Here is a 26,602-nt window from a genome sequence, read left to right as displayed (position 1 = left end):
CAGATACCTCTTCATCCCGTATATTGACGTCCACGTTCTGGGAGGTGATGGCGTTGGTGATGTATTCGATGTTATTGTCTCTGCAGTAGTCAAAGATGTTCTTATCCTCTTCCCTGAGAACATGGGGGGGGGAAATGAACAGCTATCAGTTACCATAATATTTATAATTATTAATATGGTTTTACTTTAACTGAGATTTCGGCAGGTTTCTGGAAACAAATGTTGCCCTTTAGCACCACAAACCAAAATCCATTCATTTTTTGGGAAGATTGAACTGAAACTATGTCCATGGGCAAAAAGCTTTTTATTAGCAGATTGTGTAGCTCATCATGCGGTCCTTCAAAATGGAAAGTGCAGGTACACCACACAAGCAACACGTTGTCACATTAGTGGTAATGGTAGCAGCTAGCATAGTGAAGCAACCACAGACGTAACAGATAACATCTCTCATAGAAAAGCAGCAGCCACGCGTCCCAGATCCCTCGGGAGCACCGGCGTATGACACATGCACACAGAGCCATCCCACCTCTAATTATCTCTCTGTGTCTCTAATCACCTCTTGGCATTGGGGACAGGAGTGCATGCTGGGAGAGAAGAGGGTGCAGTGGTGGAGGAGGGACGTTGGGTGAGGGGGAGAGAAGGGGCAAAATCTCATTTAGAGCTTTACGCCTTCCCTTTCCTCTGCCCATGCCGGCCATTCAGATTAATTCAATTTAGTGCTCTATTGTTCGACAGGAAACCCTGCAAACCTGCCGCTTTACCGCTCCCACACAGTCAGTCATCCCCAAGGCAAATCCCCCACTTCCTGTTTCCGACGCCAGCGTGCTCTGCTGCACTGGGCCTCAAAAGTCCCAGAGCGCGCACACACACGGCATTTTGGGACATTTCACCTGCTGTACCTCCTGAGCTACAGCTGCCTCCGAGTTAGACCCAGTCAGGTATCGTCTTATACAACCAAAGCAGTCTTCTGTTAGAAATGTGAAGCAGATTTGGTTGAATTCAAGCACAAAAGCAACTTGAGTGTCAGAAACAATTTTTACGTTCAAAGTTGTCACATTTGGCACAGAGGAGATGACGAGCTCAGTGTTTTAAAGAACGAGGCAGCTGCCTGGACCGACCACACAGGAAACAGGACAACCCTAGCAAACAAAGCTCCTCTCTTTGAGCATCCTCACTATCGGACAGGTTTCGCACGTTTTACCATGAAATCGGGCAGCTAAAGACCGTTTAGCATCCAATCAGACTGATTCTGACATGTGTGCTCTCCTCTGTGGCGTCCTAAAATTCCAGGCTGCAGTTAATGTATGAAAACAGCCACAGTATCACAATCTTGATACCAGAGATCCAGCACACACTAAAGATCCTGCACAGCAAACATCAGGGAGATAAATCTCACTTGCCATCAACACAATCTACGCTTCGAGTTCGTTCCCACTCCGACACAGCAAAACACAAAGGAAGTTGTATCTGCAGTTTGCTCTTTAATGCTCCTCTGCACTTCCTTTTCTTCCTCCCTTTCTCGTGCCCTTGCCTCCCATCACCTCCCTCTTCTCATCAGCCTTTGGTGAATTATGAATAACTCATTACACTTTTATCACAGACAGGTTATGTATGAGCACATTCATTTGCATAGCCCTGATTACCACTGCTATGTTTATTCATGAGACACCAAGCTGGGCTCCACCTACTTCCTTGTCTGATGGCCACGCTGACCCCAAATGTCCCTGATGTGTGGCCACCATCCGTCTCCCCCGGCAACTAATCAATAGGGCGACTCATCAGTCTTTCGTCGATGGTCGACGGGGCTTGCTTGACATATATAAAGCACAAGCGAACCCTGCATGTGCGCATGCAGATCGCTAAAGGGTTAGATTGGGGTTATTAAAAATGTAAATAAAAAAGCTCACGAAGGAAGGAAAGCACACAATTTTTCGTTTTGATCCTTTCCATTAACACTGAAAACACACACACACACACACACACACTAATGATTAATGTGGGTCCTATAAACGACATGACATCAACAGCGCCGCAAAGCATGCTGGGAAGGTCACAGGCTACTCTGTCATCACTGGGGTACCAATGGTTTTGTGTTTGTGTGTAAGAGTGTTACGTGCTCACATGTGTGTGTCCAGTCTGGTGTACTGGCAGATATGTCCTTCATCCATCAGGCTAAACTGGTCACAGTGGTGGAGAACACTCATCTACCTGGCCTGAGCTTCACTGATCAACACCATGGCCACACCATTCATCAAACAAACACACACATACACCTACACAATCTGTCACCACATTCCCTGCAGGGCCCTGGTCGATCCCGTCGACGAGGCCGAGTTCCACGGAAGTATGAGAAACTCGAATAACTCAGCTTCGGCTTCCAGCAGAGCGTTCGGACAACAAAGCCTCCATTGTTTATCCCAATCCTTTTTCAGGGTGGGGGAGAGAATTACAAGTGTAGCATTCAAAGGCTCCTCAATCACACAGTGATCAGCTCAGTAGTCCAGGGATATCGCTAATCAATCCTGCTTTTGTCGATGCACGCTCCACACACGTCTACAAACACACACGCGCTCCAAAGTCGAGATGAGCAGCGAGCAATGCAATTAACTGTCTGGTTAACAGGTGCTTAGCTGTTTAGTATGGAGAGGATCCGCGTGTTTCTGTGTGAGCACAAGGAAATTGAAATGCAGCAGAGCAGTGAGTGTGACAGTTCTGGCAGGTTGTGCAAGGACCTGGATGAAAACCTGCAGCAACGTATAGTGAAGACTGTATGTTTAGGCGTGCACAAGTGTGCAGATTTTTGCCTTCCTGGTTCCCACGGGAGGCATCGTTGCTATTGGATATCACCAAGAGGAGCGCTGTTCTGGGAACCCTGCTTCACCCTCCTCGCTCTGCTGTACCCAGGTCGTCTTCATCACCCCCACCCCGACGCAAAAAAATGAAAAAAATAAATCCATAATTAAAAAGGGGAGCCCGCCTCTTCCCAAGACCGTGCATACTAATCACATGCAGCCATTTATGATGAAAACCTGCAGGAATCACACATCTCATTTTCATCTCCAATAGAGCTCTTTTTCATTGAAATGAGGATGAGCTTTTTAAGCTTGAGCAGGTCTGCCAGGCAAGAGTAAATGGAGAATGTGTTTCATTAACATAAATCAGAACTGGATGACGTCTCTGGGCCTGAACTGCAGTTATGGTCTGTTGAATATAATCAAATACTGCATCAACAATGCCAGACTTAGACCGACCTGAGCATTAAATAAGCGGCGATTCACAATTGGAGGAAAAAGATGAGTCTGTTCAAGCTTGTGTTAGGATGTCAGTAGATTTCATTTCTGAGATATGCAGATACCTGATCATCTCTTCTTGGTATAGGGAACTGACTGCTGCACCGAAGCCTGTTCTCCTTTCCGCTCCTCGTCTTTCCTGTAACAACAGTGAGAAATGCAACATCAACAGTGAAGGCCACACGTGCTGGCTGAAGCCACACAACAATAAATGCAGTAAACCCAGAGCATGCATATTTGGTGCACATACACAAACACATATTTAACCACCTACATCACACTCATTTATTTGGTATTGCTGAAGGACATTTAGTTATCATTGGTGTGCTTACATATTTACAACAAATCTTAATTGACTTCTTTTTTGCTTGTTTTACCAGTGATGGTGGTCTGTTCAGCGGCAGAGATCTGCTGGTACCAAACAGCTGCTGTGAAAAGTAGCCAATTAAATACAGGTGTTTTGGAACATGTTGATTGGGACATACCAAGTGTTGCCACATGGAGGGGGCGGGGGGGGGTTTCTGTTATTTAAACTATTAAACTAACTCTTTGTTGTGCTTTTTGATATTAGATAGTGTGTCAGAGTTTGTTCTCCCCACGTGTCTAAATTGTGCTGATGAGCCAGCTGCTGTCTCTCAGCTCAGTGTTTGGTTTGTTTGTGATTATTAAAGCCCAACGCTTAACCAGCTCAGTTCCTCAGGTATGGTAGCAGCGGTGGGATCAGTCACCTCAGGACACAGGCCTTTTTCAACAAACCAGTTTTTTCTTTCTAACTTTGACTCCCTTCCTGTACTTCTTCTGAGACTTGCACTGTGGAGATATGAGACTAGAATAGGTGAGGATCACACAGCTAGTGAAAAGCATGTGGAGACCTGAGCTTCTAATATGGCTGATGATGAGGGAGAAGATATCAAAGAGATAAAACTGAAGGAACTGGCTGGGAGCTTGCAAACCTTCATGGGACAGCATGTAGCAGCAACACTGAAATGCAGACTTGCACGTCGACCGACCCAGACCCACTGGAAGCTCCTGATGACGGAGATCACCGTCACAGGTCCAGCTACATCCCACCAGAAGTTAACTTCAGAGTCAGGTCAGTAACTCTTCTGAGCCAATATTACAAACATAAACTGAAGATGGTATTGAGCATTTCCTTGTTACCTTTGGGAGAATTGCAGCTGCCTGGACATGATCACATTCAGACTGGTTCTTCTGCCTCATTCGTCTACCTATAATGTTAAGGCCCCAATGTGCCTCAGTTCATATGAATGTTTATCAACTTTCATTTTCAGTTTCCTTCATATTTATCCTGATTAGAACCTCGGGGAGCTTTCTGGGAGGGTAAAGGAGTTGTGTGGGGAAATGGATTCAGCCTAAAAGTGAAAGAGTGCAGTGAAGTAATTAAGGAACAATAGTTAGGAATGTTCTAATCCTAAAACAGCCGCTGAAGCTGCCATGCTTGCTGACGTCTTTGTGGAAACCCAAAGGAAGGGACAGCCACTGAGTAAGACTTTTGATGAGTATGTCTGCAGGCCAGTATCATCAAACCATCGCATTGGATGCGTCGGAGACTTGGGGCAACTTGGGGTTCAGCATCTTTCCCAAGGATACTTTGGCATGCACACTGGAGCATCCAGGAATCTCACCATCAACCTTCCAATTGATAGATGAGCTCCTCAGCGTCCTGAGCTACAGACACCCTGATAGGAATACCAATAAGTTACTATTGTTGCCATAAGGTCACACTAAGTCCAACAAAACTGACCCAAATGTGTTTTTAAAACAACAGAAATGTTGTTTGGGGGGCAATAAACCTCCAAAAAAAACCTGTTGTGCAGTCAGAGCTTTTGCCAAGCACCCAGCCTTCTCTAGCTTAGTTTACCAGCCTTGGGTTTCTTCTCCAGTGACAGCGGGATGGGCCCATCGATTCTCTATAAAGCAGGCTCCTACCTCTAATCTTTGAGAAACTAAAGCTGGCAAACAGTTCAGATGGTGTAAATCTGAAACGACTCTTTGGGGGCTTCAGACATGACCTCACTGCTAATAAATGGCCAACAAAATGTGCAATAGTTTTAAATGCATCATGTCTTAATTTTGTGACTATTGTTAATCTTCTGTTTTCATGTGATCCCACATTACATTCAGCTCAGCCAAGACTTTATTACCCAGACTATTCTTTGTGGGCCAACCTTGACTCACAAAAGAGCCCACACAAATCTGATTTCAGAAAATAGGCAGAGTGGGGAGAACATGACAAGCGAAGCAAAACCGTGCGTGCACTTTTGGGACAACCTAATTCACTTCAGAAACTCGGAATATTCGCTGATGCACTGGCCCTGCTCCTCTGCAGTATAATGCAATATAAAGGCAGTGTCTGCTCAACAATTGAGACAGGAACAGAGGTCAAACTGTGGCTATTATTCTCTCCCCTGCTTCTCTGTCTATGCACTTCTACTTACACCATTTAACTGTGCTTCCAAAAGAATAGCTGCTGCCATGCTATGGCGCTTTGTTAACACTAATAGAATCAGGTTCTTTACAGGCAGGGTAGCGGTGCTTTTGCTGGGCCCACCCCTGGTATTGTGTGGCTTAGGGCAGAGTCAGCGAGTATTGCCCCACAGCTTGGTGGAAGAGAAACGTGTCAGGATGGGATACGTGGTTGACAGTGATGCTATTTGGGAGACACAAATGAATGGATGGGGGTGGGGGGCAACAAAGTGAGTGGAAGACTGGGAGAGGAAATGGGGGGAAAAGAGCAAGAAGCACAGACTGCCTTTAAAAATGAATGTTTCAGTGTTCCTTTGCTTTGCAGCCAAGTTGTAGCTGTGCATATGTGACTGTGTGCCCATCCCTCTGAGTAAAGAGTGCACGCTCTCATGTTCACATGTGCTCTGTGTATCACGAACACGGCAAACCAGAGTCATGATGCGGTGTAAATGAGAACAGAATCAACGATCTGCAAGTCTCAAACATATATTTTAGTCACAATCCAATATAGAAAACATTGACATTTTTAAACTGAGACATTCGTCTATTTTGTGTAAAATAAGAGCTCATTTTGAATCAGATGGCAGTAACATGTCTCAGAGTTTGAGGAGTGCAACATAAGACTGGAAAAGTGAGCAGTATTTAAAAGAAACAGCTGGAGGAACATTTTATTGCATGCCTGTGACCTTCAGGTGCACGAGTCTGTCATTAAAGTCACTGCATGGGCTCATGAACAGTTACAGAACTAAAATGTTGGTCTTCCATGGTCTCTTGTGTTCTGGGGGCCTCTGGATGTCTGGAGTTTTGATCTCCTCCATACCCGCTTCACACCCTGGAGGACGGGGCTGTGGCCCCCCCACACTCCCTAGCAGATCATTACATGGAGAAACCTTTGGAATGCAAGCATGCTGATCCACACAGGTATGCACACATGGGTATTCACAGACGCGGACTAAAGCTTTCTTGGCTGCTGCCTCAAAGCACACTGTGCGCTGTCTATCTTGCGTGCTGCACAATATCGTTTATTACTTAGTAAATACTGATATCTATGACTAGCTAGTTTATTGTGATGGTATGGTGCTTTGTTTTCTCTATTATTATGTTGCTCTTTGTTGTTTGCTGTCTCCTCTGTTTGTTTTTGTTTGTTTGTTTGTTTGTTTGTTTTTTTTCTCCATACAGGTGACCCAGGAGTTTTTTGTTTTTTTTTTTTTTTGTCTCTCTTCCCCCCCCTTCTCACCGTCTCTTCTCCCCTTTGGTTTTCTTTCTTTCTCTCCCCTTCTCTCTCTCATTCACTCCCCCTGTCCTATTTATTAAAAAAAAAAAAAAAAAAAAAAATGACAAAGGATGAACTGAAGCTCTGCCATCACGTAATGTCGCATACTGCTGTTTCTGATGTCATTTAAGAAAAAAAAAAAAAGGAAAAAAAAAAAAAAAAAAAAAAGAACTAAAATGTTCACCATGTCATCCACAAACGCAGGTCAGAGCTCTATCATACGAAGAACATGTGAACATGATCCAGCCGTCTTCTCCGGGCCAAAGGTCATTTAAAATTGTCTGAAACAAAGTGTAAAACTGTTTTGTGGTGAGATTGATCAAAACTTTATGGAAAACATGAACACGCTGTCCTCTGGACTAAAGAGGAGCAGGACCAAAATCCTGCATCTGTGATTGTAACGGGGGCATTTGTGCCTCTGGAACATGATCGTTTCAGAATTTCAGTACTGATGAGTGCTTTGAACATCTGGAAAGGCTGAAAGAAGCTCATCTAGAAGCTCCCATCCAGATGAGCTTCTTTCAGGGACGGCCGTGCGTATTTCTGGAAGATGATGCTGATCTAAGAAGAGTCCAGGTGCTGAAGAGGCCTGCCTATAGTCAAGATGTTTCCCAAACTGAAAACATTTGGAGCTTCATGAGATGAAGAATATGACAAAGACCCAGGACCGCTGAGCAGCTAGAATCTTATATCAGACACGAGTGAGACAAAGTGCACCAGCTGAGCAGACGCCTTTCAACCACAACCTGGGACCCTTTGCTGAGAGTCTTCCCCTGCTCGCTCTCCCCCTTTTTCTAGTCCACTCTTCACTGCTGAACTGTTTAAAAAAAAAAAAGAAGCCAAAAAGCAAACGAACAAACAAACAGAACGAAAGAATGGGACAACGTCCTCTCCCTAAAGTCCAGCAGCCGGTCTCCTCAGTTTGCAGATGTTTACACACTGTTGTTAAAAGAAGATATGTAATATATCTGTAGATATCAATATCTAACAGTGACTTTAATAGATTATCAGAGAGTGTAAACACTTCCCTTTGTGACTAAACTGTGACACTGGTGCTCACTCACTGCTGCTACAAACTTTATCATTCCAACTTTTAGATGATCTATAAAACAAAGTATAAAAATAAGTGTTTTATCAGTATGACGATTATACTCCATTACTGCAAACCATCCAAGGTTGGTGTTGAAACCTAATGTTGTCCCAAAGAGCAACCTGTTTATGGCACAGCTAAGAAAAGAGTGTGTAGAGATGTAAACAGTCACTATACAAATTAGCACATCCCAACAGCCTTAATATGAACATTTAAATAATTACTATTCCAAAATATCAGCCACTGAGGAAACCTGCGCAAAATTTTCATTTTTCTTTCTAAATGTGCAGAAAATGAGCAGCAACACGGTTTCAACAAAATGACAATGTGACAGTGACACCTCCTGGTGAACACTGGGTACTTCACAGATGGTTCTGTTCTATATCTGTCATCCTTTTTGGCCTAATTTCAGACATCTTACCTTTAAAGGTCTGTTTTAGTTCATGTACATTTCCAGAATTTGTTATCAGGTGTATAAGGTCAGAAATTGACAAGAACCAGGAAGAAACAGAATGACACTGTCGTTCCTTATGTGGTAACTCGGAATTTTCTCTATGCATAAACATCACAGTGCACTTCTGATCCAGCAACACCCTCAGACAAACCTGGTTCACCCCCGAACACAAGCTAAACAGCGTAGTGTACCATGTGAGGAGTGCTCGGACCATAAGAGAAACAACACTCCACAGACGCATGGCACAACAAGAAAGCCGCCTCATAAGGACAAGACGCAGCTGTCCACCTTCTCTTGAAGGGGAAAGGACGCTCTTCAATGATGCCAATGTTCAGATTTTTCACAGATTATTTGAGAAAGGAGCCCATCTATGTCCACTGTGACTGACCCCTGGTGACAATGACCCACGCCTTTTTTTTCCACACCTGGGCTCACGGGATCACTACCTCCAAGAGTGCAGCCTCGTCTAGAGGTCAGACACCTGAAACTCTCAAATCTCTTGTTTTAGAACAGAAGAAGCCTCTTGGATGGGAGGGGAAACATCTTCAAGAAGCAAAGAGTTCAGTTGCCTTCTTTTCAAACACTTCAGACTACCGTGACCTGGATGACTGAGAAATTACAGACATTAGTCTATAACCAGAAAATGTGTAAAGTGACGAGAACCAGAAACTCTTTCTACATATATTCAAAAACAAGACCATAAAAGTCATAAGGAGCATGATGAATGGCAACACTGACATTCAACATTCTCTACTAAAGGACCATCTTCCATAAAATCAAATTATTACTACAAAGAAAACTGTTGCAGTAAAGGCTGAGCTGAAAGCAAACGAACTGTTATAAATGTATAATTAATGTTTTATAATCTATGTTATCATAAGATCCATTGTAATAAAAATGTTCATTTGATCTCTTTATAAACTTACTGGTGTGACCCTCCACAACAGTCACAACATTAACCCACCTCTGCATCGGTTTAGAAGCAAAATGTGGATTAAAAATAAATTCTCAGGAATTACCTTCGTGCTGCCTTCAGGGTCTAAGATGTTGACACAGGAAATATACTCTTGCATTGCTTGTTCCTGATCCATGTCTCCAAGCTGCTTCCAGGCTTGCCTGTTATGATATCACAATTACCAAAGTAATCACTGTTAAAGCTTTTCACACGCCGTGAACTAAAACATGAAAATAGAAATATTAGATTCACTGACTTTGGGGGAATCATTTTAATACTTTGCAAGCGGATGGGCTGTTTGTGAATAGTGGTTTATTTTAAGTAGCAGAAACATTTTTCTTCATCAAGCATCTGAACGTGGATCCCTGAGCCTGGTTCTGCCAGAGGTTCCTGTTTAACAGGGACTTTTTCCTTTCCAGTGTTGCCAAGTGCTCGTTCGTAGGGGGTCGTCTGATTGTTGGACTTTTCTTTTTATTATTGAAGGTTCTTTGCCTTACAATGAGGCGACTGGTGCCATTTAAGTAAAAGTGAATTGAATTGACTTACTTGACCTATGAGGCTTTAAAATATGTGCAAAGTGAAATCTGGGCTACTTACCATTTTCTTTGTCCTTCAAAGTCAAAGAAACCAGGTTTTGGTGTATTGCACTTCCCCACTTTGACCTATAGATACAAAATCACATTACATATCTGATTTAATGTCGCCTGCAGTTGTGAGCCTGACTCGATTAAATACCAGAGGAGTCACGTAAATGCTGAGATTCATGGCGTGTGGGGGGTGTCCCGTCTAAAGCAGCGTGGTGCAACTACTTGAAGGCTCGAGTGTGGCCGACACACGCACAGTGACATTAATCGTACAATCACCTGTTTATAGCGAGCGTACAGGTACAGCAGCTGGTCCCTGCTGGCCGTCTGTATCAAGTCTTTTACGCGGTCGGCGGCAGACTCGAACTCGCGCTCCAGCTCTTCTCCCTCCAGCCGGTCCCCCACCTCCATGGCGCTGCAGTCAAATTTACTCAAACCCAAGTCCGAATCCGAGTCCGAGCCTGCTCCACCGAGGGGCTCTCCTGTGTCGGGCCGGGCTGGATCCGTACCTGAGCCCGTCGCGGTGTCCGGAGAGGACGACGGCGAACCAGAAGCCATTGTTATTATTGTTTATAGCGTCTCAAACGACGGGAGCCGCGGATCTCCGTGAGAAACGCGGAGAAGCGTACGGAGAGCAGCTGCCTGTTATTTATATTATGTCTGCAAAGTGTTTCAGCAAAGACTTGGATTTTAATCCGTTATCGTAGCAAATCCGCAACAGTCGGATCTCTTTCTGCCGTTGGTCCGTGGCTGGTACTGTCAATTTAAAAGCGCCGGTAAAAAATCGCTGTTAGTAAGAAAGGTTCCGACTCTGGTGCGAGTAAAGACGCGAACACGCGCTTTTCTGTATATTTGTTATGAATGATTAAACAAAAACTAAATATTGTCTAAATGAAAATAAAATGTTTGAGTTTTTTTCTGGTTGCTGTGTACATGTCACGTTATCGTAGGTCAGCGGACACCGAATAATATATATTAGCTGGCTAACTTAAGCGCTAAAGTAGCTTGCAGTGGGTTTGTTGATACTTTGGGTGGAAAAATGTTTCTTGAAATCTCCTCAAATAAAAATAAAAAACTACGTAAAGTACAGCCATTTCTTTATATTCTGCTGGAAAATTGGAAATGGGCACAACAACTGATTAAACAAATCTGCAAAGATAAATCAAAATAAAGCCTATAAGGCAAAAACAAAGTCTGTTCCATTCTAATGACTTTGAAAGTCAATATTTGTTTTGAACACAGTTATTCCTCATAGCCCGAAATCTCTGTAGTAAGCTTTCTCGTCCTGTCTGTACACAGCAAATTCAAAAGTGTTAAATGTTTTGGTGTTAATAGTCTTCTTGCAAAAGTAGAGTTAATTTTACTCTAAGCAGAGTCACATTCTTTTAATGTAACTCTGAGGTGTAAAATGATAGTAGTTAAAATCGAGTGTTAAAAATGAGTGTTTCTCTGTCAAATCTGGAGGTGTTACAATGGAAACATTAACTCCTGACCTCTTAACTCTGAACTCCTACAGGGGCTATGACACCAACAGAGTAAATTCACAGACTCCGCCCCCAGCACGGCTCCAATCGAAGCTGAAGTGAAGCCGTTTCAGAACATTTTGCTCTACATATTTGAGTTGTTTGCCATGCTTGGTAAGTCATGTTTTCAAAGATTGTTTCAATTATTATTATGAGCTTTTACTTCTGTGGCTCTTTGGAGTTGAGACAAAGCTGTGTGAAAGGCATTAGCCATGTTGCTCGCTGATAGCATAATATTCTGTTTTAGCTAGCTGAAAGGTATTGTTTGCGGGCAAATACCACAGCCTTGAAAAAAGCTTGCATGTGAATTTTCAGTCAAACTTTTGGTCAAATACACCTAAAACAATGTCTAGAATGTGAAATGTTGGTATAATGGTGCTACTTGAAGCCTGAAAACGATCGCCCATAAAAAAAAAAACGAGCAAACAGCAGTAGCTGACGTCCTGACTGGATTCTACGTTAGCATAGATCCCTCCAGAGTTTTGTGCACACAGTTTAGGTAAAAATGAAAAAGGTTGAGGTTTTACATTTAGTTCAGTATTACCTGTTGCCTGTGTCCTTGTCTTTTGGGAAAATACTTTACACAAGTAATGGCTCAAAGAGGATTCCTTTTTTTTTTTTTACTGTGCTGCAATTGTTTACTGGATTATTTGTGCCATTAATTAGTGTCAACTAATTTTTATTCAATCTCCGCACAGGATATGCTTGTGAAGATGGAATATGGGGGAGAGCAGAAGTGCGTTGAAGTTCCACAAAGGGATGAATGAAGGACATGCATATTGTATTGAAGAAATAAGTGATGAGATGCTGTTATTTGCATTTACCATGTCAGACCTTTTGATAAACAAAATTCTAATGAAAGTGAGAACATGTATACTGTTACGTCTTTCAGAAAATGTTTTGAAATTGTGGTGCACAGTTCAGAATAAATGTTTTTCAAAAACCATTGCGTCTTTTTAGTAAATGTTTATTTCCAAAAGAAATTTCTAGAAGTTCAGAACAGTAAAATTCCCGCTTTTTAGAGTGAATTAGAAGATAACTCTTACGTGGTTAAACTAAAATACTCTTTGAGAGTTAATATATAAACTCTTAACACCAAGTGTTAAATTATCAACTCCAGACAGATTTGGTGTTTAACACTAAATCAGAGTTAACGTACCAACTCTCCAAAAAGAGTTAAATTAACACTCTCTGGTGTGGACCCATATAGACACTTTAATAGTGTTGAAATCAAATCCGACAGTGTTAATTTGGACATGCTGGATTTGCTGTGTAAGGAGTCTTCAGCAATAGTTCTCAGGGCTTCTTGAAGGACATTCAAAGCTCTTCTTTGGATGTTGGCTGCCTGTTGTTCTCTTCTCTGTCACGCTGCTTCAATAATGTTGAAGGCCAGTCCATGTTTTTCTGTCCAGATATGCTTTTGCTGCATTAGCAGTGAGGTTGGGGTCATTGTCATGCTAACAAATGAAGCCAGTTGCTCAGATGCTTTCCAGGTGGTATGGCAAGGTGGATCAAAATGGGATGGTACTTTTTGTTTTCGCAGTTTCATTTGACAAGATGTCTAGTCGAGTTTATTTCCTAGTTCTTAAGTAATAATAAGACACACCTCAGCCTTTCCTCGTTGTCTTTTTGGCAGCCGCTATTACACAGATCATTTCTAATGGTCCTTCAGCTGCAGGGCCAAATGTTTCTATCAGGTACCGTGTCAGGTCTTTCCTGGACTTTTTCCCCTTCTTGCCACTTATTGTCCAATATTTGTCCAGTTTCCTCCGTTTTTTCTTCCTCCTTAAAAAACAAAACAAAAAGCATGCTGCTCACCATGCTGAGATATGCAACGTTTTTAGGAATCACCTTGTTGGTACCTAGTCCAGTCTGAGTCCAGATATCCATCAAACTGTGTGAGCTTAGACATTTTTCACAAGTTCCCCTAAAACAAATAGAACAAATTGCGTTTTTGTGGCAGACTGTTAGTAACAAAGTGGCTAAAAATGAGGGTCTGGAAACTTGGAAGAAAAATACAAGGATTGGACAGCCCGTCCATTCACTGTATACTCCATCACAGACATTTCCTGGTAGAACATTTTAGTGTGATATGTGTGCATGCGATGGGTTCTGTTTTATAAGGGACTCTCATTATCCTAAAATGAGGATAACTACAGACAAGAAGGTAATAGCTTAATTTTAAGACTCAAGAAGTTTATTGACATTTGCTCTGGTGTTACTCAGCCTGAAACGAAATACGGTTTCTCACCAGCCTCTACAGTGCAATAAGCAATACAGTTTAAAAAGACCAAGTTTAAAAAAGAGCAGTAATGAATTGCAACAATAGTTATGGATAAATAAATAGCATCAAATCTAAGTTCTAAAACAAACTCCATTCACATTCGTTCGGGCAGAAAAACCCTTTAAAGGCCTCAATTTAAAACTTTTTAACGACGATTTTCTGTCCACCACATTTTTTATAAATGTTTTAATTCTACTTGGACTCTACTGCAGCACATATTAATCAACCTGAATGTTTGCGACACCTGCCACAACATTCAGCTTTGTGAAAACAATGTATTAACATATCGTGTCCAGCAGATGGTGCTATTAACACAAAGATGTTTTATTTTTGCGTTTGGCACTTTTTATCCCAAGTACATGATGTCGCTCATCACGTTCACCAGGACGAAAATGGATTCAGTAATCGAGTAGCCTAAGCTTAAGTCAATAACGTTTCTATTAAATTAAACGTTTTTTTCCTCTTTGAGAAAAAGCTCAACTTCCGAATTATTTCTGGTTCGTATCTTTCTGTTTCTGTTCTACTTCATATGCGGTAAACACGGGGAACTTCCCAGTATATTAACAGTATTAATGAGGATATTTTTACAAAGCTAGTGGTAGCCTGTTTTCGTGTTCTTGTGAACCTGTTTTTAGACCGAAAGCTACAAGCAGCTTACATTAAGCATCAAAGTGCGTATAATTTGTTGTCTACGTGACTTTCTGCCATATTATCTGCAGAGAGATAAACCTCACAGACACGTTTTAGTTAAAGAAAAACTGTATAAGTTTTAAATGAGTTATTACTGTTGGTTGGTCAGTTTAAATATATATTTATATATCTTTAAAAAAGTAAAAAACTTTATTCCTTCTTCTTTTTGTAGAAACACACAGCAGACAGTTGCCTCTCTAACTACTGTACAAAACCCCAAAGGAAATAAAGTGAAGCGAAGACTGTGAGGGGTCCCACGGTGCACCACTAACAGTTTTCACGAGGTCCCAACAGTGTCCGAGTTACACTGCGCGCTCTGCTGACGCAACCACGTCACAGCGGTTCATAGCGATGGCGGACCGCAGTGTCCCCAGACTTGCCCAGGGAGGGACCGAGCAAAGTCACTGAGCCACTTTCACCGGCTCCAGTAACCTGTCGCCCGACCACCTGTTAAAGGGAGGCCACTGTTGTTGTTCTCGTTGTCTCTCCCATGAAATAGTATGCGGGACGGGATCTGCAGGGAGTGCGCAGACCGGGACGAGCCAGAAGTGGAGTGAGCAGGAGCGCAGTGTGCCGCGCTGACGCGCCGCATGTTGAGCCAGCAAGTTGACTGATAAAATAAAAGTCGCGTCGACGGGGAAGGGGACAGCCGCGCTCGGATTTAACAGCGCTTTGAGGAGGACTCTTGTTCCGGCAAAATGAAATTCGCGGAGCATCTTTCGTCCCATATCACTCCAGAGTGGAGGAAACAGTATCTTCAGTATGAGGTAAAGCAGAATTTATGTTTTTTAAAAATGAATTTAAGGTGGGAACGGACGCTGACCAAAACGAACCTGCTTTCATAGAGCTTCAGGAAACTGGAAGAAAAGAGTCGCGATTAACTAAGAGAAAATGTAAAGTGTTTTAAGTTTGATTTATTTTTTCCAGTTTCAGTAAAGCCTGCTCCTGAGGGCAATAAACGACGGGAAAGATAAGGGATGCCTATTGTTTATGGAGGGGAAATTGACTGCGGTTGTTAAGAGCCATGGGGAGCATTCAGCGTTTGTTATTGCTGTTTGTTGATTTTAACACATATGAAAATAAACATAAAAACTCTGTTTGATTAAAAAAACAAAACATTTTTTTCATACTGTGGAAAAAATTAAAGTTATTATTATTTTCTTTATTTTAACAATTATGGAGAGCTTCACACAAAACAAAAAACTGAAGATTGTCTTTGTGTTTATTTTTCACATTTCTTTGCAAAACAACCCAATTTTCAACATTTCTTTTTGTTCGGTCACATCATTTTTTATCATCATGTTAACTGATGGTGCATTGTTAAAAAAATAATAATAAAAGACGCTCTTTGTCCAAAGACCCCCCCCCCCCAAAAAAAAAAAAAAAAAAAAAAATCACCTCCTTAAATTATTAACATTTATTTTCATCACTCTAACTAAAGACAAAGGTTATATCTCTTCCACCAATTGAGTGCAATGTGTTCCAAAAATTTCACATTTCTAACGAGTCAAAAATATAAGAAAGCATATTTTTTTGCAAGACTTTGAGACTAAAATGATGTTTATTATCATTTTTCTCAGTCAACCGGGAATAGCTGTCTGTGAATCAGCCTGCAGGGCTTCGTCTAACCTGTCTGGTTTTGATATCTGTTGATTTAGAGCAACATCTTTGTGTGCACACATGCTTTTTTGTTGTTGAGTGTTGTACACTACTTGAAGAGTATTTTAATTTCACACCCCACTTCTTGCTGGCTCTACAGTGAGAGCTTTAGTGCAGACATGCATTGACAGGACAGACTGCTCACTTCCATTTGACTCTATGAATTATAGACAAAGACCCCGTTCTCTTCACCCTCAGCAGCCCAGACTCAACAGAAGCTCAGTGCGCCGGTTTTATTTTGGTATCCTGCCCTGAATGATGATGTTAAGCTGGTCTGTTGGTACAGCAGACATTTGGATCTCTTGCTCTTGACAACATGATATGCTGTCATTGTTGTGCAATGAAAACATCTTTGGACACTATAATTAAAAGGAAAGAAAAAATTAATAGGCATAGCTGGGAAACCTGGGAAAATTTATTTAAAAATTAAAAAATGGTGATTAGCATGCATGCGAGTGCAGTATGTTGTCTTTGTATGTACAGACTGAAGCACACTGAAGCCCAGGGACAGATGCATGGCCATACCAGCCATTTTACACCTCCAGTATTCAGTGCAGCACTCGCTGACCTGAGATGGATGATATATTTTCTCTGTGATTAGTGTTGGTTTTATGGTTGCTCTTTTCTGGGACATAATCTTGAATTTGACATTTAAGTTGATAATATTAATGCACTTAAGGAAGAGCTATTATTAAAGCCAGCTGAGTTCTATAATATGTCCTTTTTTCTTTATTGTATTCAGTGATCGACTCTTATCGTCTCTGCATGTGATCCAGAAATTAGACATGAGAACTGAAAGGCGAATGACGAATCCTTTAAAACACAGCTGTGATTGATCACTGATGACTGACTCGTGTAGCCGGTAGTTAGTATTTACATTTTTTTAACCATTTAAAATAAACAGTCTTTACAAACATGTTCTCGTCACATATGTAAGCTCCTATTTTTAAATGATGTAGGAGAGTTGCTCTCCTGTGTCTGCACTTCATACTCTTGCTCCGATCTGAATCATATATAGTTTGTTGACCGAGAATGTGTTCGTGTATTTATGTCATCGTGGGAGTCTTCAGTCTTTGTGCGACCTCTGTGACCACACACTGAGTGGGCGGGGTGGGAGAGGACTCACACCTATAGATGACGGACACTTCATTAGAAGAATTGGATTTTCCTCTGAAACGAGTTGGCAGATAGGGCCAAACATGAAGCTAAACTGAACTCGGTCGACTTCAGAGAAGTGAGTCACTTAGATGAAGCAGAAATGAATTTTTTTATTCTGGGAGATGCAAAAGCTTTGATATGCTGCTGTGATGCAACCCAAGCTGCATCACTTCGTGGGCTGTTGTTTTGGTGAAGCCGTCGCACACAGATGCGACTGTTGCATTGTAGTAATGACACGCTGACATCATTCCTGCAGCATCGTTTTCATGTAGAAGCCGCGACACTTCTGCTCATTCTGTCAGTCTCATCCAAACTGACTGTGGTTTGAAGTTATGTTCTTGGCTTTGTGTGCTGGTTGAACTCATTAACCTGCTGCACAGTTTTCACTTTTAAAGAGCGCCCTTTAGTGTGGAAAACTGTGGCGCCCATTTAGATTGGTCAGCCGGTTTCTATGCAGATGAAAAGGATGCAGCAAAGTGGCTGTTCCAGCATATAGAGGCTCTAGTTAGTAACGCACCTCATTCAAATGTGGAAGCATTGACAAGCCAATTGAGTGATTGGGCAATTAGGTGTTTGCTTTATCCTGTAGGACTGCAGTTATAAACCTGTATGCTAAACAGCTGTTTGATATGGAGGTGTGTATGTCCTGCCAACCCCAGATTTATGCCAAACTGCAGCCTGATAAGATTTTTCCCTTTAAATGTGATGCAACATGATGAAATCTTACAACAACAGGTACAATTTAGTGAGTTTTTCAAACGTGAATATATTAGCGCAGGTAAGATGTAGACAGTAAGTAACAATTGTGTTTGGCAGCTGTATTGAGCAGCACAGTTATGAGAACAGATGAAGGACAGTGATTCAGGTGTGTGCGTGTATGTGTGTGGGCGAGAGAACAAGGACACTTTTGCATTTAGCTCAGCAGCCTAATCACTCATGTAAGCTTAGATGAGGAGGAGGAGGAGAGTGCACGCAGAGACTCACATTTACAATTCAAACGAGCAAAGTGTTGCAGAATAACAGGGATGTGTGTGATTTCAGTGACTGTTCAAAGGTCAAGTCTTGCCTTTCTGTAATTAATCTGAGTGATTTAAAGGTCTAAACAAGCGCAGCGAGCTTTGTGTCGTTGTAGCCATTACAGAAACGTAACTGTACCCTGTTCAGTGAAAGTATGATTTATCAGCACTGCGCAACAATTTGAACATTATGTATACAACAGGCATGGCATGGCAACTGCTGAGAGGCCCCATCTCTATACCTCCCTCCTTCCTTGCATCCTCACCTCATCGTTCCTCCCCCACTGGGAGGACATCTGGTCCCCGACCAGACCTGCCCTCTGCTCCCCTCCTCCCCTCCCTTTATCCTCTCCTCCCATGTTCGCTTTACATGCAGGCATCCACTCAGACGCTGAGCTGCAGATTGAAGTGATCCATAGATCCCTTCAGACTAATAATGTACGCTTCGCACTTCCTCAAGCACGATCTCAAGCATCACAGAGCAATGATTTGGCCAAATATTTTGGCTAGTGTCCTCTCAACATGATTCAGCATTTAAAGGATTGAAGTCCACATACAGTATTCACTAACATGGATACTCTGCTATAGAGGTCTAGTTTCAATAGTGACATAAATCTGGTGTGGGCCATGCATCCATCCATGCATCCATGCATGCATCTATCCATCCATCCATCCACGCATGCATCCATCCACCCATGCATCCATCCATCCATGCATCCATCCATCCATCCATGCATCCATGCATCCACGCATGCATCCATCCATGCATCCATCCATCCATCCTCTTCCATCCATGCATGAATCCATTGATCCTCTTCCACTTATCCAGTGCAGGGTCATGGGGGTGGGCGGCTGGAGCCCATCTCAGATGTGAGTATGCCACATCGTCATGTTAATGTTTAGTAATTCTAACTGATGGCCCTGAAAGCTTTGGCTTAGTTATTGTCTACAGGTTTCACCAATGATTACTGCAAATTTATCTCCGTCCCAAGACACCCTGCCCCCCTTTCCCGTCACAGCCATCGCCATGGCAATGCCTCCACCTTAATGAACCCCCCCTCCATCTGAATCTGTACTTCTACTTCCCACCTATCACATGACCATATCAGCTGCTAACTGTTAGTTATTAACTGGACATCAGCGAGCTGTGTGTGAGTCCACAGTTGGTCCCTTTGTGATTTTAATCAGACAAAATGGGGCGAATGCTGCATAAAGAAATGTTTACCTCCAGGATTAGGCTCCAGAGCTGCAGTCTCACTGCATATAATTCACAGAGGAACTTAGTATCAAGTATCAACAGTCCAGGCTTCAGCTAATGCACTGGATTTCTGAGTGGTTTACACACACACACACACACACACACACACACACACACACACACACACACACACACACACACACACACACACACACACACACACACACACACTCAGGAGTCCTCACAGTCCTCTCTGTCTCTTCCATGTTGACCCCAGACAGAGATGATAATGACAGCACATATATTGGCACCTATGTTTTACCTGAAACATGAAATTTGGTGCAAAGCTCAGATTTTACTTCACAATTAATTTAAAGAAAAGTCCAAAATTATAATTTCCTTTTTTCCTCTTATTCTGGATCAGTTTGGTTACAAAGATGTCCTTATTGTGAAAAAAGTTATGAGGAAATGTCCAAACGAGCCAGCATGCAGTCGTCTGTTTCCATTATCTTCACGATCAGTCTCACTGAAAAGAAGCGACCCCGTTTAACCACAGCTGCTATCTCTGCTTTGTATCTGCCAGTTTGTCTCTCAGCTTTTGTCAATCTGCTATTCCTTTAATTATTTATTTCATAAATTGTCACATTATAATATAGTCATAGGGCAATTATGTTTTATGCTACCACTGTCTCTCTATGAATTGCCTCTTTGTTGTGTATGGGGTTTGCTTGATTATCCCAGTATCTGTATAGTCGGGGCTAATTTGCTCCAAATTGGGTCTTGGGCCCAGCTTCTGCCCTCCGGTGGGCTCAATACCTGCAGAAGGGGCCATAGCTTTTAGTGCTATGTGGATCAGGTGCCAGTCAGGAGCAGAGGTCCTGGCATCCAATTCCCAGTTGACAAGTTTGGCCACAGGGACGTGGAATGTCACCTCTCTGGTTGGGAATGAGCCCAAGTTAGTGGGTGAGGCTCAGATATACTGACTAGATCTAGTTAGGCTCACCTAAGAGCACTGCTTTCGTTCTGTAATGAGTCTCTTTGATGGGCTAAAGGGAGATCAATATACGTGCTAGTGAGAATAAGCATCAGTAAGTCTTGTTGAGTGCAGCGAGGGCTTCAGAAAGGGTAAATGTGAAAGGCTACGAATGATTTGAATGGTTTTGTGCAGGTTTTGCATGTTCAGAAGAGAGCATGGTGGTCACAGGACGCACAGACCTCTGTGATAGTGCGTGGGTTTCTTCTGAACCCTTGGATAAAAGGTGCTACCTGTGCTCTGTCCACCGAGTCATTCTTTTGTATTCATCCGTCTTTCAAGAAAACTTTTCCTGGAGCCGGGCTGGACTATGTGAGAGGCAGTGGGCAGGGTGGGGCATACTCATATCCCTTTGGTTCGGGGTTTGTATGTGTTTTTATGTTTTCATGTATAATCACATGATTTCACAGTGCTCAGTGTACCAAACACAATAATGTAGTAACAAGCGGGCGTTTTAAAATGAAGCTTATGCTGTGCAGACTTTGTCTATAATGTTAACAGCTGCCTGGTCTTTACTGTAATTTAGTTAATAGCTCTTGAAGTCCTTTTTAAGGTCCTTCTCTGTATGCAGATGTTTCTAACAATTTTCTGGCACCTTATGGTTTATTCTAATCACCCCATTTATCTACTGTAAACACACCTTTACAACTGATGGGATTTTAGATAATGAGCTAATTCAAGCAATTAGCTGTTTATCATCCCATCTAAATCAAACCACAGTCACTTTGCACATGTGCAGCCCTCTCTGTGAAATCACAGGCTCTGTGAAATTGTGAATGTCTTTTGCTCAAAGCCGCTTTTTGTTTTTGTTGTTTGCAGACACTCATATTTGTTTTCTCTTCTTCCTCATCAGGCATTCAAGGATATGCTATATGCTGCCCAGGACCAAGCTCCATCTATAGAAGGTAAGGAAGCTGCTTATGTGGATAAAGAAATCCAGACACACAGACAGAGGAAAACACACTCCCAGACACACACTTATGTACCCCCTTTTTGGGCATCACCAGAATAACAGCCCTGCTAAAAATAGGTGTAAATCACAGCTAACACGCTGCCACTCACTTCAGTCTGTGACTTAACTTTAAGCTAACCTGCTTAAAGTAATAAACACATGCAAAGAGAAGAGGGCTGAGGAGTAAATGAAGCATTTTTACTGTTTGTTTTATGTTCATGTAATGTAAACAGAGAGCGTTCAAACACCCTAAAAATCCTAAGCAACGATGGTTAACAAGGAAGACCAGAACCGAGAAGGCCAGCGGCACTCAGTGCACCAAATAGCAGGAAGGCTGCCAGCTATAATTACTCTTTGGCCTCAGAGTGTGTGTGTAGTGTGGGAAAGAATGTAAACCATTTGTTTTTATTTTAGACACCAGTTTGTGGCGTAAACAACTTTCTTCAGTTGCAGGGTTTGGGTGTACCTAATGATGTGACATGAAACACTTGTGAGAGCTGTGGTTATTAAACTGTGGGGCGAGCCCCGCTGGTGGATCGCTGAGCCAATTCAGGTGGGACAACGAGGTGAAAAACGTGGAAGGAAAACACAGATTTTCATTTGGGGAACATCCGAGTTTTATGATGCGGCTGAAGTAGATTCAGGGTTTGGGTGCAGCTCGCGCGCTCGGGATAAGACGCAAGCCCGTGTAGGGATTTTTTCTTTTTCAGTGTTTTGCTGTGTTCCTGCTGAGTGGGTTTGGTGTGGATGTGAGTTTGACTATCTGTGAATGACAAAGATGTAACAGGCGCTGAGACTGCAATGATGAGAGCGCTCCATCTCTGTCAGCGTCAGACTCAAAAATCAATCTTTGTTGACTTTATTTTTGACTCATTTCTGGACATTTATTATTTATAATATTAATAAGAATTCTATTTAAAACTACATAAAGTAGTTCCTGTGTTTGTGTGAATATTCTTGAATTTAGTGATATTGCCTGCTTGTTAGCAGTCGAGCTCAGACTCTCCCTTTAAGAGCGTCTCCTCGGCTAAGCCTCGATGTGGATGATGAATTATTTCCTGTCTCAGGTCTGAGCTGTACTCATGGGTCACTGCGCTCTGCCTCTGTCAACTTGACGCAAGATAGGTGAGCATGTCTTATGAAAAGCGACGGGCTCGATCGATCAGTTCAAAATCGTATTCTGCCATCAGTGTGACAGAGTTCCCTGCTCGATCACAGCGATTTGTCTTCTCCTCGCTCATTTTTGCAGCGAGCACGTGCAGAGAAAGGAGTGTGATGTGTGCGAGAGTCAAAGTCTGTAGCAGAGTTGTGTTTGCTGGGAAAGCCAGAGAGCCCATAATGAAAATGGCGGCGGAGACAAATGGCATTATTGAGCCCTGAAAAGCACGCTCTCCTGTGGCCGTTGACTTTTCATAACAGAAACAATATTAGGATGTGTTATGAAATAAAAGCTTATCGTAGCACTTTTTCATCACATCTCCTGTACTGAAAACTTTCAGATGTGATTTAGTTCAGACTGGGGCCTGAAGACATCAGAAGAAATAGACCGACTGGACTTTTATAGCTTTTTGTTTTAATGATTTAATATAAAAGCATTTTAAGGCTGTGGTGGCTTTAACACCAGGACCAGATTTCAGTCTTTCCACGTGCACACGAGGAGCGAGAAGTCAACCCACCATCTGCTTTCTTGCTGTCACGTCCATCATGCCAGCGTCACATGTGTGCAGCACACAGACCAGCTGATAGAGATCGTTTGGTTGCTATCACATAATCAGTGATCAGAATACTGAAAATGAGCCAACTATATTTAGCAAGGCCAAATTATGTATTCGTTGCATTTTTAACATCTGAAATAAAGTCTAAATGTGCATGAAACCCAGATACAATTACACCGCTTATTGTAAGTTAAAGTGTGGTGTCCCGTGCTGATGTAGTGCAAGAAAAGTTCTGTAATTTAACTTTATGTTGTTTATATTGGAAATATTTTAAGATTCTCTTCAGTGGTGCAAAAAATAAGAGACAGTATTTTTAGATTGAAGCTGATGTTGTGCTTCTGGTGACTTGGCTCCATATTTTAAACGCTGATGAAATAGTTTCGGTAAGCTTTGCTACATAGATAACACAGTAATGTTACTCATGAGCACTAGCTGCTACCATAATAATAATAATAGAAGGCTAATATTACTGCCTGGTAGTTGCTACGTGTTAAACTCCTAACATTAACTTGTGTGGGGTTAATATTTATAGTAAGTGTCTCAAACTTGACTGTCGTTGACACCGGAGCTCTACTGACCTCCAGAAAGACTTCATCAGTGTTTCGAGTCTTCAGCTGATACTAATATTTACTGTTGCTTAGTATCTGAGCAGCACATTTGTTGACATTCCTTGTGTAGAGTAGCTAACAATGAATTGCAGTCATTGTAATGTCAAGCCCAACATTAAACCTTCATCATTTTAATGTTGGAGGAGGATTTTCCCTGACAGCAGAAACGTTGCTTTTAATTTGTAGCTTATAACTCATCTATAAAGGCCTAGTTAATTAATAATGTTAAATGTAATTACAGCATATAAACTATTTTTCGATGGAGCCTCATCAGAAAGGATTTGGTTTCCTGATGTGCTTCGTTCTGCTTTTCTCTCGCTGTCTCGCTCCCACCTCAGTCTTTATAAAAAGCAGCTTTTTGGTATTCGGCGGGTGAATCCTCGCCTGAGGGAACCAGTTTACTGGGTTATGACTACTTGCTCACCCGCTCTGCTTTCTCACTAGACGCTGTACCTGATAGAGCTGTGTAACATAGACATTGCACTGAACAGACATTTTGAAGCTTCTGTCACGGCCTTTGCATCACTTATCTGTGACAGCACATGACCAGCAAATACGTGGAGTGCTACAGTTTGATGCAGGATTGCGTAGGCTGTGTCACGTGTGGTTAATTTTATTTATTTATCAAACAGAATTCCCTCACTCAGCACTCCTGCTGCAGAGATCCACCAAAGGAATGTGCCACAGAATAATGCACTTTCATTTTCACTCGGTTATCGTTCAGTTCAGCAGGACGGATGTACACTAATTAAAGGATCTTGTTGCAAAATGGCATGCACCAACACATGCGCATTAATGCGTCTCTGATACCGTGACCCTTCACCCCTCGTTAGGGCCTTTGTTCTCGTTCCTTTCATCTCTCATTGGTCCTGGAATAATTGTAATTAAAACAAGTCTGCTCCTGTACGGGGAGACAGAAAAGGGGAACAGCTGGCTGGCTCTCTGGTGCTCCCTGTTCCAGCCATCGCAGTGAGTCGTGCCACGATCTAATTCAATTAGGCTGCTGGTTCTTACAGAGATCTGAGAACAATGGGCCCAGATACTAAACACACAGCTTTATTTCTGCATCATCATCATCATATTCCTGGCCATGATCACATGCCACGGTTGCCTGTAATTTATAACGTGTTACGTTTTCTGCTCCTTACAGTCATTCACTTGTGTTTCATTCACTCACTCATTCATTCACTTACTCCTCCTTTGTGTCCTTCCTCCTGCACTCTCTTAATGGGCAGTCTATTAGTGTGATGGTATCTGTGCAGGGCTCGACTGCAGGGGGGGCTGGATAAACACTGAGAATCTGGCGGGCACCCTTTTACCATCACGAGCACACGTGGGGTCTGATAAAAGGAATGATGTTGCACATTATTGACTTCATAACTCAGCAGTTTTTTCCTGAACTACAATTTCTGAATGAACAAATGAGACCAAAGACAAGTCAGCTAATTGTTTCTTGTGTTGCACTGCATCCAAAACCATCAACCGCCTTCTGCACTTAAGGTTTCACTTCAGATTTGTTGCTCCGCTGTGATATTCAAACTTCAGGACTTTCCACGTTTTATCCAATGAAATAAAGAGCGTCGTGTCGCGGCCTTGTGAAACGGCCTGCACTGTGTCTTTGTGGTGAAATGAACTGCTTTACCTTTATAATGAAAAAAGACACCTTTTTGTTACTTCTAGCCTGCTGTGCTGAAAGGTAGGGCTGCTCGATTATGGCAAAAATGATAATCACGATTATTTTCACTGAAATTGAGATCTCGATTATTTGATGATATTTATTTAACAATAACAGTGTGTTGAATAATGACTTTAAAGATTGTCAAAAAATAATATAAAATAGTGCAAATACTGATAACAGTGCAAATGTTTGCAATATAAGAAACAAATGAAAAATGTAAACATCTGTGTTTAGTGAGCTTTGCAGTGTTGCTCTGTGGTGCAGCTACGACACCGTAGCAAAGTTTACACACTGTGTCTACTTGGTGCACGTCTGACTCCGCCAACCCATAATGTTTCCACACCACTGAAGCTTTTTTACCTCTCTTTTCAACCAACAGCAGTCACTCTCCTCTCCAAATAACTTCTGCTGAGCTTTCCGAGCTTCCCTCGGGTCCTCTTAATCAGCGGTCCCCAACCCCCGGGCCTCGGACCGGTACCGGTCCGTGAGTCGTTTGGTACCGGTCCGTGAGAGTTGAGGCTCAGGTGTGAAATGTGTAGTTTTCAGGGTTTTTATCAGTGTTCAGCGTTATTTTGTTATCGTTTTTATCATTTACTCTGTTTTCCTGGGTCTTTTCACGTGTGTTATGAATAAATCTTCTTTTTTTCGGTACCGGTACTAGTTTTATTTTGTTGTATTTATCCGCGACACCTTAAAGGCCGGTCCGTGAAAATATTGTCGGGCATAAACCGGTCCGTGGCACAAAAAAGGTTGGAGACTGCTGCTCTTAATTGTTGTGTTCGAAATGCAGAGAGGTGCGCTCGATTTGCCACACGGAGCAGCGCGAGAGTAAAGCACGAGGGAGGGGCTAATAATGGGCTCAGTCATTTTTAATGATCGTTGAAAGCCCAGATCGTAATCGTGATTAAAATTCGATTAATCGAGCAGCCCTACTGAAAGGCGCTTATTTCTGCTG

At 42.3% G+C, this 26,602-nt stretch overlaps 2 protein-coding genes and 1 long non-coding RNA gene across 3 annotated transcripts in view; 2 read left to right on the top strand and 1 right to left on the bottom strand.

Annotated features, from left to right (window-relative positions):
- Nucleotides 1-10,903, bottom strand: part of acbd6 (acyl-CoA binding domain containing 6) — a 29,562-nt gene extending 18,659 nt beyond the window's left edge. The window contains exons 1-5 of the mRNA XM_004555094.5: nt 10,413-10,903; nt 10,147-10,211; nt 9,614-9,710; nt 3,356-3,429; nt 8-113 (exon numbers count right to left, since the gene is read on the bottom strand). Coding sequence (XP_004555151.1) covers nt 8-113; nt 3,356-3,429; nt 9,614-9,710; nt 10,147-10,211; nt 10,413-10,691 — 621 coding nt within the window. The 5' untranslated portion in view covers nt 10,692-10,903. The remainder of the gene's footprint in view (nt 1-7; nt 114-3,355; nt 3,430-9,613; nt 9,711-10,146; nt 10,212-10,412) is intronic.
- A 570-nt stretch (nt 10,904-11,473) lies between these two features.
- LOC143415213 (uncharacterized) lies at nt 11,474-12,602 on the top strand. The gene is made up of 2 exons (XR_013095853.1): nt 11,474-11,770; nt 12,355-12,602. It is a non-coding gene; the product is annotated as an uncharacterized LOC143415213 (long non-coding RNA).
- A 2,330-nt stretch (nt 12,603-14,932) lies between these two features.
- Nucleotides 14,933-26,602, top strand: part of xpr1a (xenotropic and polytropic retrovirus receptor 1a) — a 75,214-nt gene continuing 63,544 nt past the window's right edge. Inside the window, exons 1-2 of the mRNA XM_004555095.5 lie at nt 14,933-15,397; nt 21,548-21,599. Of these exons, the coding sequence (XP_004555152.1) occupies nt 15,329-15,397; nt 21,548-21,599 (121 nt within the window). The 5' untranslated portion in view covers nt 14,933-15,328. The remainder of the gene's footprint in view (nt 15,398-21,547; nt 21,600-26,602) is intronic.

The sequence above is a fragment of the Maylandia zebra genome, linkage group LG23 (genome assembly GCF_041146795.1).
Source record: "Maylandia zebra isolate NMK-2024a linkage group LG23, Mzebra_GT3a, whole genome shotgun sequence".
Taxonomy (NCBI): Eukaryota; Metazoa; Chordata; class Actinopteri; order Cichliformes; family Cichlidae; genus Maylandia; species Maylandia zebra.
The sequence above is the reverse complement of the archived record's forward strand: the minus strand, read 5'-3'. Positions and strand labels throughout refer to the sequence as shown.